General features: G+C 40.6%; 1 protein-coding gene across 1 annotated transcript; it reads left to right on the top strand.

Moving 5' to 3' along the window:
* The first annotated feature begins 9,151 nt into the window (after positions 1-9,151).
* polb (polymerase (DNA directed), beta) lies at positions 9,152-15,838 on the top strand. Its single transcript, XM_020473509.2, has 14 exons — positions 9,152-9,354; positions 9,827-9,884; positions 10,054-10,120; positions 10,298-10,372; positions 10,541-10,599; positions 10,752-10,801; positions 11,127-11,178; positions 11,330-11,384; positions 11,499-11,571; positions 11,752-11,822; positions 12,484-12,570; positions 12,868-12,935; positions 13,094-13,233; positions 14,867-15,838. The coding sequence occupies exons 1-14, from the start codon at positions 9,294-9,296 to the stop codon at positions 14,959-14,961; spliced, it is 1,011 nt and encodes a 336-aa protein (XP_020329098.1). The 5' UTR covers positions 9,152-9,293; the 3' UTR covers positions 14,962-15,838.
* Positions 15,839-15,967: the final 129 nt, after the last annotated feature.

Here is a 15,967-nt window from a genome sequence, read left to right as displayed (position 1 = left end):
GTCACACAGTGTCTTACTGTTCATTGTCTTCCTTACACTCCCATCCTTCTGTGGGTGAGTCTTATCCCAGCTAAGGGTCGTCTGGAGGGGAACGCTGATGGGAGTCCAGCCTTTCTCTCTGGTCCCCTTACCCCGGACCCTGTGTTGTACTCAGGCTGCTACAGCACACACATCCCTCAGCACCAATGAATTAGCCCTAATGCCACACACATCCTGGAGAGGGGCCAGAGAGGGGTGACAGGGGCCCTGAATAGTTAGACTTGATCTCATTGTAGTACTATATATGCAAGGCTGTTGTTTAATATACAGGAAAATATATTAAAACGGTTAAATAGACACGGTTAGACTGTGGTACCCCTCTCACGTTCTATATAATCTCGGTTTGTCCCACAGAGCAGCTGGTGTGTGACTACGGAAAAGAGAACGTACATCGGGTGAGGGAGATCCCCCCCTCACTTCGTCAAGCCACCCAAAACCATACAGGGAACCAGGGTTTACAGGTGAGATAGGCACCTTAAAATAGCCTCTGATTGAACGAATGGATGAACTTTGACTCCAGCTCAAATGTAAACATGTATTCCTCCAATGAGGATATTAGCTGTTTATTGGCATATCTACCTCCACAGCTGAAGGTTTTTGATAACAAAGAGATGCATATTATTCAACTTACATTTTCCTCCAAATGTGGCTGAGCATCTCTTGTGTACTCTGTCTGTTTCCACTAAGGACCATGTTGAACATAAATGTCTCTCTCTCTCTGACCTGCTGTTTTGACCTTGATTCTCAGAATGCCTGGTTATGAAAAGCCAACTGACATTAACTCCTAAGTTATTGAACTGTTGCACCCTCTTTAGCCACCACAGTTATTATTTGCCCTGCTGGTCCTCTATAAACGTCTGGGATTGCGATCTTAAATTGCCACATGTACTCTTAAATCTCCACCCGGCACAGCCAGAAGAGGACTGGCCACCCCTCTGAGTCTGGTTCCTCTTTACGTTTCTTCCTAGGTTCCTGCCTTGTAGGGAGTTTTTCCTAGCCATTGTGCTACTACATGTGCATTACTTGCTCTTTGGGGTTTTAGACTGTGTACCTGTAAAGCACTGTGACAACTGATGTAAAAAGGATTTTATAAAATACATTTGATTGATTGATGATGAGCCCAAATGCATGCTTAATGAATGAATATATCCAGTACATCCAGTTTCAGGTGCAGGGCAGGACGGTAGACTTTGTGAGCCACAACACACAGGCTGCAGGGAAGACAGTTCTCTGTCGCTCCCAGTCATTGACCAATCTGAAGAACAGCCAGCCTGTGCCCAGTGCAGTCAAGGGACAAGTGCCTCAGTAGTGAGTACACTGAACCAATATACAGTATGCTCCTCTGTTATTTAAAAATGGGTCTCTCTCTTGCATTCAAAAGTGTAAGTCACTGGAAGTATCAAATTGGCATTTTCAATCATTCTGCCTCACGGTTAACAAAGCTTACTCTTTTCTGACACTATTATTCAATCTCTCTCTCCCTCTGTCTATCAGCTTTGAGGAGTGGAAGAATCAGTGGCAGAGGAGAAGAGTAGGAACATTCCTGATCCATCCATTTAATCTGGCCACACCCTGATGCCGGAGAGGGAGAGGGAGAGACAGGAGACCCTGCAGTCACTCAAAGAGAGTAGGTATTTTACCATAAACACATTTAAATTATTTCTCTTATGCCTCTCACTGAGCATTTGGTCCTGACTTTTTTTGGTGTGGACCGGCTTTGATTCGTCTCCATGTTTGGACCAAATCAAGGCCTGTCCGGACCAAATCTGAGGCAATTATAGACATCTATGTTTGGTTCAGTCCGGTCCAGCCTATATTTGGCCCAAACATAGAGACATCTATGATTGGTTCAGATTTGGACCGGACCAAATCTGAAACAATCATAGACATCTATCTTTCACAAGTTTGGACAGCACAATACAGCACAGTACAGTTGAATACAGTAAAGAAAAGTACAGTACAGCCCAGTATAATGTATTGTACCCTACTTACTTTACTCAAATGTACCCTATTCTACTGAACTAAACTGTACTGTACTCTACTGAATTAAACTCTACTGTATCGCACTCCACTTTGCTCCTGAGTGACGCAGCGGTCTAAGGCACTGCATCTCAGTGCAAGAGGCATCACTGTATCACATCCGGACGTCAGGAAGTCCAGGATACAGTTGCAGAGGGAGGTGTTTAGTCCCAGGGTCCTTAGCTTATTGATGAGCTTTGAGGGCACTATGGTGTTGAACGCTGAGCTGTAGTCAATGAATAGCATTCTCACATAGGTGTTCCTTTTGTCCAGGTTTGAAAGGGCAGTGTAGAGTGCAATAGAGATTGCATCATCTGTGGATCTGTTGGGGCGGTATGCAAATTGGAGTGGGTCTAGGGTTTCTGGGATAATGGTGTTGATGTGAGCCATGACGAGCCTTTCAAAGCACTTCATGGCTACAGACTGAAAATGTCAGTGAAGACACTTGCCAGTACACATGCTCCTGGTAATCCGTCTGGCCCTGCGGCCTTGTGAATGTTGACCTGTTTAAAGGTCTTACTCACATAGGTTGCGGAAAGCGTGATCACACAGTCTTCCGGAACAGCTGGTGCTCTCATGCATGTTTCAGTGTTATTTGCCTCGAAGCGAGCGTAGAAGTACTTTAGCTCGTCTGGTAAACTTGTGTCACTGGGCAGCTCTTGGCTGTGCTTCCCTTTGTAGTCTGTAATAGTTTGTAAGCCCTGCCACATCCGATGAGCGTCAGAGCCGGTCTAGTACGATTCGATCTTAGTCAACAGTGAAGAGGCGACTCCGGGATGCTGGCCTTATAGGCAGAGTTTCTCTGTCCAGTGTTTGTGTACTTTTGCCCATCTTAATCTTTAAAAAAAAATGTATTGGCCAGTCTGAGATATGGCTTCTTCTTTGCAACTCTACCTAGAAGGCCAGCATCCCGGAGTCGCCTCTTCACTGTTGACGTTGAGACTAGTGTTTTGCGGGTACTATTTAATGAAGCTGCCAGTTGAGGACTTGTGAGGCGTCTGTTTCTCAAACTAGACACTAATATATTTGTCCTCTTGCTCAGTTGTGCACCGGGGCCTTCCACTCTTTCTATTCTGGTTAGAGCCAGTTTGCGCAGATAGGGGGAAGGAAGTAGTACACAGCGTTGTAAGAGATCTTCAGTTTCTTGTCAATTTCTCACATGGAATAGCCTTAATTTCTAAGAACAAGAATAGACTAGAATAGTTTCAGAAGAAAGTACTTTGTTTCTGGCCATTTTGAGCCTGTAATCGAACCCACAAATGCTGATGCTCCAGATACTCAACTAGTCTAAAAGAAGGCCAGTTTTATTGCTTCTTTAATCAGAACAACAGTTTTCAGCTGTGCTAACATAATTGCAAAGGGTTTTCTAATGATCAATTAGCCTTTTAAACAGATAAACTTGGATTAGCTAACACAATATGCCGTTGGAACACAGGAGTGATGGTTGCTGATAGTGAGCCTCTGTACACCTATGTAAATATTTAATTTAAAAATCAGTTTCCAGCTACAATAGTCATTTACAACATGAACAATGTCTACACTGTAGTTCTGATCAATTTGATGTTATTTTAATAGATTTTTTTCTTAAAAAAACAAGGACATTTCGAAGTGATCCCAAACTTTTGAACGGTAGTGTATATACTAGGCGATGTCAGAAGGACAAAAAAATTGTCAAAGCCTCCAGCCACCCAAGTCATAGACTATTCTCTCTGCGACCGCACAGCAAGCGGTACCGGAGCGCCAAGTCTAGGAACAAAAGGCTCCTTAACAGCTTCTACCACCCTCCCCCTTTGTTTTTACACTGCTGCTACTCGCTGTTTATTATCTATGCATTGTCACTTTGTCCCTACCTACATGTACAAATTACCTCGCCTAACCTGTCCTCCCGCATATTGACTCGGTACCGGTACCCCTGTATATAGCCAAGTTATTGTTATTTTATTGTTTAAAAAAAAAGTTTTTTACTTTCGTTTATTTAGTAAATATTTTCTTAACTATTTCTTGAACTGCATTGTTGGTTAAGGGCAGTAAGGTCTACACCTGATGTATTTGGCGCATGTGACAAAAGTCCCTACTGCTGAAAAACATCCCCACAGCATGACGCTGCCACCACCATGCTTCACTGTAGGGATGGTGCCAGGTTTCCTCCAGACTTGACTAGGGCTGTTATGGTGGTCACGAGTCATGATGGCGGTCAAATTCCATATGACCTTTAGTCACGGTAATTAGGCTTCTCCAAGCTCTGATGCTGCTGATGGTCATTAGTAGCCTACCAAACTTGCTAACTGCTTGGTACGCCACACTCTATTGTTCCTCTAATCACACTGACATCAATGCAAATGTCATCGAAAATCTAATCAAACAATTCATGAGAGCCCATGAGCTCATGTTGTGCAACATCTCTATAGGCTATGCGATTGTGTGAGAAAAACAAAGTGATCCCATCAGCTTTCTGTAGGCTAGGACTACTATATTTATTTCTCAACTTTAAGCACATTGCTTCACTTTAAAACAGGAGTATAGCCTACCTGGCTGGCAAGAAAATTAACCAAGGGAACAGTGTCCTCCATTCGCTATTTAAGTGCATAGATGACATGTATTTTTCTCCACTGCCCCTGTTTCGAGATTGTACCATTATCATGCAACTTTCTAAATTAAAATACATTACACACATATACAATACCAGTCAAAAGTATGGACACACCTACTCATTCAAGGGTTTTTCTTAATTTATACTAGTTTCTACATTGTAGAATAATAGTGAAGACATCAAATTTATGAAGTAACACATGTGGAATCATGTAGTAACCAAAAAACAAATCAAAATATATTTTATATTTGAGATTCTTCAAAGTAGCCACCCTTTGCCTTGATGACAGCTTTGCACACTTTTGGCATTCTCTGAACCAGATTCATAAGGTAGTCACCTGGAATGAATTTCAAGCCTCGGTGTGTCTGTCTTCAATTGTTGCCTGTGAGAAAAACCTGATCACGTAACTGAGAGCCATGTGAGTGAGAGGTGCTTCGGCACGCAGCTGGGAGAAGGGAATTCTAATTATTATATTTAGCCCAAAGGCACAGCGGCCAATGGTCGCAAAAAGCATTTTTTTAGGGGGCATTACGGCCACTGAAAGGGGATGCAGCTGGGAAATTTGAGGCATTATTAAGTACGTGTCAAACTGACACGTACTTAATAATGATGAAGTGTGTACAGCCTGTGCAAAAAAACAAAGCAGAGCTCGTGCCTTTTGTGCAACTTTTTTCAAGTCATCATTAGAGTTGCATCATGCAGCCTTAGCATATATGAAAAATGTAAACATATAGCTCAATCAAAGTGACATAAATAACTCTACATTAAGCATATAGGAGGACCTGTTTCTTTGTTATCCGCTCAACACAGAATAGCTGCATATTCGCACTCCCTCAACGTTGGGAGAAATGATCCTTTCTATTTTATTCAGCTATGTTCAATTGTATTCTTCATACTATAAAATAATGCCACGGAATTCTAAGCAAATCTTGTCTTCTGGCATAGCCAGTTCAGGGCCTATCATAAGGACAACTCAGAGTATGTTATTCTGTTCTTCTAAATTTGACTACATTTTCTTCATATCATGTTTCTTTAGACCTGTCTAAAATAAATAATGGATTTATTGTGATGGTGTAGGCTATATTACATGGATTTATTGGACTTTTTCAAATGTAGATGATCCGAATGCACTGTATATAAGTGTCACACTCGTCGTATGAAGGAGACCAAGGCGCAGCGTGGTATGCGTACATTCTCTTTATTAAAAGAATGAACACCGAACAAAATAACAAAATAACTAAAGAAATATGACGCTGTACAATATAGTGCTGACAGGCAACTACACATAGTCAAGATCCCACACCAGAAAGAGGGAAAAAGGGCTGCCTAAATATGATCCCCAATCAGAGACAACGATAAGCAGCTGTCTCTGATTGGGAACCATATCAGGCCAACATAGATATACAAAAACCCCTAGACCTACAAAAACCCTAAACATACATAAACCCTAGACATACAAAACCCTAGACATACAAAAACTAGAGTACCCACCCTAGTCACATCCTGACCTAAACAAAATATATAGAAAACAGAGATATCTAAGGTCAGGGCGTGACAATAACATTACACAGGCATTAAGTGGTCGCTGTTCTTTACCATTTTTTATTTCTTTATGCAGCATTTTTTTTAAATCTATTTTTAAAGGTATGAATCTTGGCTTTTCTTTAGCCCACTTGCATTCATGTATAAAATGTATAAAATATTTACCATACATAGAGCTTCATAATGAATACTGATTTATTAAATAAAAGTAAAACATCCTCACCATCAAGCTGAACAAATACAAGCTTAGTACAAATACAATCATAGAATAAATTACTTAGTTTCATTCTCAACTTGACAAAACACACACTTTTCATCAATATCAATTGTAAATCTTGACAGTACCTGTTTAACTGGATAAATTAGGTGTGTCCTTCGAAAAGACACTTGACAGACTTTGTTAGTGACACAATTCTTATTTATATTCCATGCAACTTTCCAACTAATGTTATTAATTGTTGAAATCCAGTTTACTTTTGCAGGAGAAAAAGCCGGCTCGGTACATATCTTCCTATAATTATTAGTGCATTTTTTATCTTTGATGCACACACCATCCAATAGGACGCTAAAACGCAATTCTTCATTCCTCTTGTCAAGACTGCTCCCGCTCCCGCTCCCCCTCCCCTCCCCCTCCTCCAGCTTTTGTTTCCCTCTTCACATTTTCAAACATTTATATTTTCCAAAAGGGGCTATACATTTGGGTGAGGTTTTGTTCTCGCCTAAGTAGCCTCGTTTCACTGCCAAAAATAAAATTTAACCATCTAGTGTTCATCGAAATAACAACACAATGTCAAATACAGGTAGCCTAGTCAAATAATTAACATCCAATCACATTAACCGTTACTCTCTCGCAGGAATTCCACTAATGGTCCGTATGTAGCCAAACGTAGCTGCTGCTCATGATGATATCTGTACTGATGGCCAAAAGCCATGACAAGGAGACATAGTGGAGTGGTAACGCGCATGCAAGCAGTTGCTCCCAACGCCACTTGGATAAACTACAGCATCCACAGAGAGGCTCTTGCTGCCAAGGGAATGCTTGACAACTTTAAATACTTTTTGGACACTACAGTGAAAATGGTTAACTTTGTTAAAGCAAGGCCCCTGAACAATCGTGTATTTTATGCATTATGCAATGATATGGGCAGCGACCATGTAAACGCTTTCACAACAGACAGAAGAAGTGCGCTCGTTATCAAAGGGCAAAGTATTGACAAAAAAATAATAATTGAGAGACGAGCTTAAAGTTTTCTTTACTGACCATAATTTTCACTTGTCTGATCACTTGCATGATGACAAGTTTCTCACACGACTGGCCTGTTTTTTCTCGCATGAATGATCTGAATCTAGGATTACAGGGACTCTCCGTAACTACTTACAATGTGCAGGACATGATTAAGAAGTTGGAGCCCTTCTCTGTCTGCATTAACAAGGACAACACACAGGTCTTTCCATCATTGTATGATTTTTTGTGTGCAAATGAACTCAAGCTTACGGACAATGTCAAATGTGATATAGCGAAGCACCTAAGTGAGTTGGGTGCGCAATTACGCAGGTACTTTCCCGAAATGGATGACACAAACAACTGGATTCGTTATCCCTTTCATGCCCTGCCTCCAGTCCATTTACCGATATCTGAACAAGAGAGCCTCATCGAAATTGCAACAAGCGGTGCTGTGAAAATTGTATTTAATCAGAAGCCACTGACAGATTTCTGGATTGGGCTGCGCTCAGAGTATCCTACATTGGCAAATCGCGCTGTGAAGACACTGATGTCCTTTGCAACCAGTACCTATGTGAGAGTGGATTCTCGGCCCTCACTAGCATGAAAACTAAATACAGGCACATACTGTGTGTGGAAAATGATTCAAGACTGAGACTCTCTCCAATACAATCCAACAATGGAGAGTTATGTACATCCTTTCAAGCACATCCTTCTCATTAACCTGTGGTGAGTTATTCTCAATTTTCAAAATGAACAAATAAGGTTTTATTTGTAAGATGTTAAAATAAAGAGCAAAATGATTGATTATATTATTATCTGTGCCCTGGTCCTATAAGAGCTCTTTGTCACTTCCCAAGAGACGGTTTGTGACAAACTCACACTCATTCTTATGTTTAAAAAATGTATCATATAGTGTGAGTGTGAAAAGCTTACAATGATGGCAAAAACCAACATTTGAGAGTGCGCTGACCCTGGTTCTAGAGGGGGTACTCTGCTGGAGGTTGAATGTTTGAAGGGGCACGGGACTATAAAAAGTTTGGGAACCACTGGTCCAAATGAATGGAAAACGGAGCAAAGTAGTGTACAGTGATGAGAATGTCCCTTCATATCCAGTAGGAGTATGGTTTGTTAATGAGGAGCAGCTGAGCAGATGACCAATCTTAAAGAAATCATTTGAGATATCCAAACTAGTGGAGAGAGTGCTGGGTTTGATTTTTTTGTGCTTCTGCGGATCAGAAGGAACGTTTGTTGCGTCTCACCCAATTTGATAAGTTTGAAGTGTCGTGTGTTTCTTTCGAACAGGGCACCCCTCAAGGGGGTTATATCTGACATCTCGTGGGAAGTCGATTTTGAAGAGATAAGAAATATTCCTGGTGGGATTGATGCACGTCGGATGAATCGTATGGTGAATAGTGAAAAATGTAAGTCTATATGTTCTTTTGTTTTTTATATGGAGTCTCTTCCTACTTAAGTGCAGTTGGGGTATATAAACTACAGAGTCAGCGCATTTAATAGCACTGCCACGGTGGAGAGAAGGTCCAGGAAGATAGATATTGTGGATTCGGCAATATTTCTCGGCAGAGCAGCCCTAGAGCCTGAGAAGGGTGATATCGAGATTTGAAAGAAGGAAGAAGTGGGAGTTTTGTTTTGTTTTTGTCGATGTACTATTTTATTTGGGTGGGTATGGATTTTCTTTTGACCTTGTTTTGGTTTTTCAACCGTCCACTTGGTGGCAGCAATACTCATTTGGGGGTTGTAGTCCGCGGTAAAACCATCAGAAGAAGAAGAAGCAGCAGAAGAAAGGCAGTGTTAGCTACACTACTTGCAAGCACGTAAAATAAGAATACAATATAATTTTGGAAAAGCTTGAATACAGAGATGAGTAAAAGGAAAGCGCCACAGGAATCCCCAAACGAGGGAATAACAGACTTTCTTACCGGTAAGCCAAGAGACTTGAAGGCTAGCTAGCTAACGACAGCTGGCTAGCACATAATAGATAGTTTAGCTAGCTAGCTATCTTCATTTGCAACCAAAGATCGCAACTTAATATTGATATCTTTTTACTAGCTAGCAATGAAACACGAATGCAAACTTGCTAGTTGTATGGTAGCTAGATTTAGCTATTAGTTCAATCTTTAAAATCTAACCCCGTCGTCCTTGTAAGTGTGTGTGTGTGTGTGTGTGTGTGTGTGTGTGTGTGTGTGTGTGATGATGATGATGATGATGGAGGCTGTGTCAAACTCGTCACACATTTAAAAAATCTACTTTGCACAGCCTGTCATTGGTGAGGTAGAATGTGAGCATTTGTGATGCTCATGGTTAATAGCCTGTTAATCTCTCCAATGAGTTTGTTTCTTCCATATGCGAAGCCTGTGAGTGAGTGTGCTTTTGTATCTGTTTCTTTCTCCCAGAATTGGCCAACTATGAGAGGAATGTCAACAGAGCTATACACAAGTACAATGCCTACAGGTATGAGATGGGAGTAGTGTAGTGAGGGATGTGAGTGTCCCTTTACAACAGACATCTGTTTAAGTGGCTCATTCAGTCCTTGGTCATACGAACATATTTTTTTATTTACGCCCCGTTTACTCCCTCATTTACTGTAAATAACTGTATGTGTTGGCCCACTGTTCTTCAGGAAAGCAGCTTCAGTGATCTCCAAGTACCCCCAGAAGATCAAAAATGGGGAAGAGGCCAAGAAACTGGTGAGGACATAAGTGATGAGAGAGAAAGATGTCACAGACAGTACAGTGCTGTTATAGCGGTGGTTGACTGTAGTTGATTGACTTGAAAGCTCATCTGATGACAGCCAATGCTCACCAGTGACTTACTATAACAATATTATCATTATACTTTCTATTGTGTTCATCTATTTTAAATAGGATGGCGTTGGAAAAGAGATCGCTAAGAAGATAGATGAGTTTTTACAAACAGGAACACTTAAAAAGTTAGAAAAGGTAAGTGTTTGAGGGATGACATGTGAAACTTAAACTCTGCAGCCTGTCACTTCTTTGTCCCCTGTGACCACAATACAAAATGCACAAATGACCTTTTTAAAGATGATGATTATATTATTAATTTCACTCAGTTTGATGCAGGCTAATGGATTGTGTTTATCTTCCCAGATTCGTAATGATGACACCAGCTCCTCCATCAATTTCCTTACCAGAGTCACTGGTATTGGGTATGTCTTCTGCATGGTTTGTTAAACCCAACCCCTGACCCTAGCCCCTGGGTGGCAAACCCTTCTTGTGGAGAGCTACCATTCTGCATGATTTTGTTCCAGCCCTTATTTAAGACATCTGAGCAGTTAACTCTTTCTTTCTCCTCTGCTAGTCCTGCTGCGGCCAGAAAGTTCTTTGATGAGGGAGTGAAGACTCTGGAAGGTTTGCTCAGCTTTTAAAGCTTTTTTTTATTTTTTATTTTTACATTTAGAAGAAGATACCAGAGTAGCCTGCAGTGCATACGGTGAAGGGTTGAGCATATGTAGGAATGCTTCTTGATTAGCTTCTAGCTTCTACAAAGCTAACCTTACTGAAGCATAAATCACTTGTTGCCCTATCCCTCTGTGCTGGCACAAATCTACTACTCTTGAGCTTCCCGAGTGCATCGCAGTGCTAGAGGCGTCACTACAGATCCGGGTTCGATTCTGACAATTTCAAAAGTAACTTCAATTGTTATTAGACTACATTAACACTGTTGTGCTTTTAGATCTGAAGAAAATCGAACACAAGCTCAATCATCATCAGCAGATTGGACTCAAGTAAGTATGAATTTCCTATGTCAGTGTCTGTCTGCATGCACCAATGTAAGTGTTTTGCTGATGTTGTATGTACATCATTGGTTGGTGACTCATACATTCCAATGTAAGTTTCCTTTGCATGCTTGGTGGCGCTGCCCTGTGCCCGCTGTAGGTACTTTGAGGAGTTTGAGAAGAGGATTCCACGAACTGAGATGACGAAGATGGAGGTGAGTGAAATGACTATTGCGAGAGAGAGAATTCGGATGGATTTTAAAAAAAGTGGTTAGAATGGCATGTATTTACTCTTACCTCTGTCTTATGCTTCTCGTGTGTTTGTCCAGACTCTCATTCTGCAGGAGCTGGAGTTGGTGGATACTGAGTACATTGGGACAATCTGTGGAAGCTACAGGAGAGGTGAGTCCACCATGTACTCTGTGGTTTTTACTATTACTAACTGTGTGTAGTGTTTATATTTGCAATTGTCATGTTGTATCAAGGAAGTGATTGCACTGGCAAGACAGATTTGTATGCATGTCATTATTTTTTTTAGGTAATTTCTTCATTATTTAACTGTTCCTGCATTCCCTCCTGCAGGTGCTGAATCCAGTGGGGATATTGATATCTTACTGACCCACCCAAACTACACCTCTGTGGATGAGAAACAGGTAACCACCAAACTACACAATGCCAACTGCTACTTTGGCACTGTATTGAATTAATATATATTACGCAGGGGAGGACCATCCTCCTCAGTGAATTTCATAAAAACAGTGAAACATTTAAAAATGTATGCTTTTTAGATAAAACTATACAAAATATATTCAGGTCACCAAATAATTGATTAAACGCACTGTTTTGCAGTAGCTTCAACAGCACTCTGTAGGGTAGAACCATGGTGTTTAGACGGAGTTCTAGGCCCCTTAGTTCCAGTGAAGGGAAATCTTAACATTACAGCATACAATTACATTCTAGACGATTCTGTGCTTCCAACTTTGTGGCAACAGTTTGGGAAGGGCCTTTTCTGTTTCGGCATGACAATGCCCCCGTGCACAAAGTGAGGTCCATACAGAAATGGTTTGTCAAGATCGGTGTGGAAGAACGTGACTGGCCGGCACAGAGCCCTGACCTTAACCCCATCTAACACCTTTGGGATGAATTGGAATGCCGACTGCGTGCCAGGGCTAATCGCCCGACCTCAATAATGCTCTTGTTGCTGAATGGCAGCAAGTTCCCACAGCAATGTTCCAACATCATTGCATTCAACAGAAGATAACTCTTATGACTTGCATATACTCATAACATAATTCTTTGCTCTTCCTCTTCCAGCCCAAACTTCTCCATGCCGTGGTGGAGCATTTTGAATCCATTGGGTTCATTACAGACACACTGTCCAAAGGAGACACCAAATACATGGTGAGGACATTTTGTGGCTAGCAAGCTGCAAGGATTGTTGCTTAATCTGTCTAGTAACTAAGATGTTTTATGTTGTCATTGGTGATGTATTTTGTGCAGAGAGGGTCTGTACTTTACTAAATCGGAAGCAACCATTCAAGCAGATGGCTCACTGGTTATTTATGTGGTTGTTGCTCTCTCTCTAGGAGGTCTGTCAGCAGAATTAGTTTCATCAGTCAGAAAGTGTATCTATTCAGTCTTTATTTAGCTATAAAAGTGTCCTACCCCTCTACCAAATGGTCATTAATATGTTTCTAGGGAGTCTGCCAGCTGCAGCAGAAGGATGAAGACGAGGAGGAATATCTTCACAGACGCATTGATATCAGGTGGGTAGCTAGTTACCCTCCACATACACACCTAATCACATGGTTCTTATGACTCTGTTACCTGGAGGATGGTCAGATAGAGCACTTTCAATGACATTTGATTATCTTTTCCTTCACCTTGCTATAACAGAAATACAATTTCCCTTATCTCACTGCAGGTTAATTCCTAAGGACCAGTATTACTGTGGTGTGCTGTATTTCACTGGCAGTGACATCTTCAATAAGAACATGAGAACTCATGCTCTGGAGAAAGGCTTCACCCTCAACGAGTATACCATCCGTCCAGTGGGGGTCACTGGTGAGTCATGGTGAAATATCAGCCGTCTACAATCAACCCCTTGCCCCTATTCCTAGACCAGGGTGTCAAACATACGGGCCCACGAGCCAATTAAATGTGACTCACGTTTTAGTTTAAAAAAATGTAATCTAGATATAATCAAAATCATTTTGGGGGGGAAATATATACACATTTTGATGGCAAGGGAATCTTTAAAAACAATTGTACGGCCCTATGGACCTCGGTGAATACAGAGTGAAATGCATAAATATCTAATTTCCATAAATATTCACATCCCTGATTCAATACATGTTAGAACCATCTTTGGCAGCGATTACAGCTCTGAGTCTTTCTGGGTAAGTCTTCATGAGCTTTACACACCTGGATTGAACAATGTTTGCACATTATTTTTTTATCTTAAAGCTCTGTCAAGTTGGTTGTTGATCATTGCTAGATAGCCATTTTCAAGTCTTGCCAAATATTTTCAAGACAATAAAAAAAAAAAAATTGGGCAACTTTAACTAGGCCACTCAGGAACATTCAATGTCATCTTGGTAAGCAACTCCAGTATATACAGTATTTTGCCTTGTGTTTTAGGTTATTCCCTGCTGAAAGGTGAATTTGTCTCCCAGTGTCTGTTGGAAATGATGAAAATATGAAGTGGTGTACGCCGTGATGTTGGATTTGATCCAAACATAACTATGTTCCGAGTACAAAGCGTTAATTTCTTAGACACATTTTTTGCCGTTTTTTTAGTGTTATTGTAGACTTTCTGCAAACCGGATGCATGTTTTGGAATATTTGTATTATGTACAGGCCCCCTTCTTTTTACTCTGTCATTTAGGTTAGTGTTGTGAAGTGACTACTATGTTGTTGAACCATCCTCAGTTTTTTCCTATCACAGCCATTTAACTCTTAACTGTTTTAAAATTATCATTTGCCTCATGGTGAAATCCCTGAGCAGTTTCCTTCCTCTCCGGCAACTTACTAAGGAAGGGCGCCAGTATCTTTGTAGTGACTGGGTGTATTGATACACTATCCAAGGTGTCATTTATAACTTCACCATGCTCAAAGGGATATATTCAATGTCTGTTTTTTTGTGGGTTTTTTTACCCATCTACCAATAGGTGCCCTTCTTTGCCAGGCATTGTAAACCTCCTGGTCTTTGTGGTTGAATCAGTGTTTGAAATGTACTGCTCGACTGAGTGACCTTCCAGATATTTGTATGTGTGGGGTACAGAGATGAGGTAGTCATTCAAAAAATCATGTTAAACACTATTGCATGTGGTGTGTAATAGTGACTTGTTAAGCACATTTTTACTCCTGAACTTATTTAGGCTTGCCATAACAAAGGGGTTGAATACTTATTGACCCAAGACATTTCAGATTTTCATTTTTATTTCATTTGTAAAATTTCCTAAAAACATAATTCCACTTTGACATTGAGGTATTGTGTGTAGGCCAGTGAATACTTTCGGAAGGCATGTAATACATCCTTCAGATCAAAGTGTCTGGGGGTTGATTAAAAAATATATATTTATTAGGCACCTGTATCTTATTTCCTGAAATTCAGCAATGTATCCATCTCACTGCAACTGTGTAAAGTCAGTTGAAACTGCAAGGTTAGTTCATGTCTGTGTTTCTGTGGTTGTAGGTATGGCCGGGGAACCTCTGATGGTGGACAGTGAGAAGGATATCTTTGACTACATCCAATGGAAGTACAGAGAGCCTAAAGAACGCAGCGAGTGAAAGGGATGAAAGACACTTTTTATCCCCACATGATTTAACTGCCAACAAGGCTGACAATTGTGTATGTTTGTGTTTATCTATGTGTCTTAGGGTTTCTTTTGATTTTGGTGTGTTTTCCCAGGAGGGAAAAATAGCACAACCTTGGTGGTCTTTTTTAAAGTTGTTCTGAGGTTTCTCCTACAGATTGACAGAACATGTATAGTTAAAATATACTTGCAAACACTCTAACTCTTGTGATATGTTTTTTTTTTTTTGACGACATCACCAGAGATTTCTACCCTCTGACAATGCCAAGACAGAATTATTTGTTTATATTGCTGTCACTCAGCAGAATCATCCAAATATATTTTTATTGTGCTAAAATAGTTTGTGTATCGAACAGCAATGCAGTCTGTTACTGCTTTGTCACTATCTTGTTTGGCTAGCTAGGCAACAATGTTACCTTGACTGCAGAAACAGACTGGCTACCAGCCTAAATCATAGGGCTAGTGTTAGGACACTACCAGATCTTTTAGTATGCCTGACTAGTCACTCCTGCAGCATCTTTGTACATGGTTGTTTCCTTCACTCACTGTCAAGTTTTATATGTATTATGTCTGGGAGACATGTATCATGCTTTTGAGATTAAGTTACTTCCAAGATGAAGACACTTGGAGTGATTAATGGATATTATGTTACATATTGTTCTGTCTTTTTAGAACCAGACGTACCCATGAGCAGTTGGAGTCCATTTTCTCTAGATTTTTTGTATTAATTTTTATGGGTGGAAATGTAACACTGTAAATGAGCTCTATCCGCATGATTTCTAGGGAATAAATGGTGCACATAAACATGTCGAGATGGCTTGTAACTACCCTTATGGAATCCCCCCCCCCCCCCCCCCCCAAAAAAAATGAATGAATTGATACTGCTAGCTAACGGCAAACTATCTATTTATTATTTTGTGTTTTTATGAGTAATTAAAAAAAGAAGTATTCTATTTAACTTTGACTGTGTACTGCTAAGC

This window comes from Oncorhynchus kisutch, linkage group LG3 (assembly GCF_002021735.2).
Source record: "Oncorhynchus kisutch isolate 150728-3 linkage group LG3, Okis_V2, whole genome shotgun sequence".
Classification (NCBI taxonomy): domain Eukaryota; kingdom Metazoa; phylum Chordata; class Actinopteri; order Salmoniformes; family Salmonidae; genus Oncorhynchus; species Oncorhynchus kisutch.
Note: the sequence above shows the minus strand (reverse complement) of the source record. Positions and strands in the feature narration are given on the sequence as shown.

Bases quoted from the DNA above. Each gene is read 5' to 3' on its own strand.
- polb (XM_020473509.2), top strand. From the start codon at position 9,294: ATGAGTAAAAGGAAAGCGCCACAGGAATCCCCAAACGAGGGAATAACA. The intron at 10,802-11,126 runs GTTTGCTCAGCT...TTGTGCTTTTAG, and splicing joins GGGAGTGAAGACTCTGGAAG to ATCTGAAGAAAATCGAACAC. The intron at 12,936-13,093 runs GTGGGTAGCTAG...ATCTCACTGCAG, and splicing joins CACAGACGCATTGATATCAG to GTTAATTCCTAAGGACCAGT.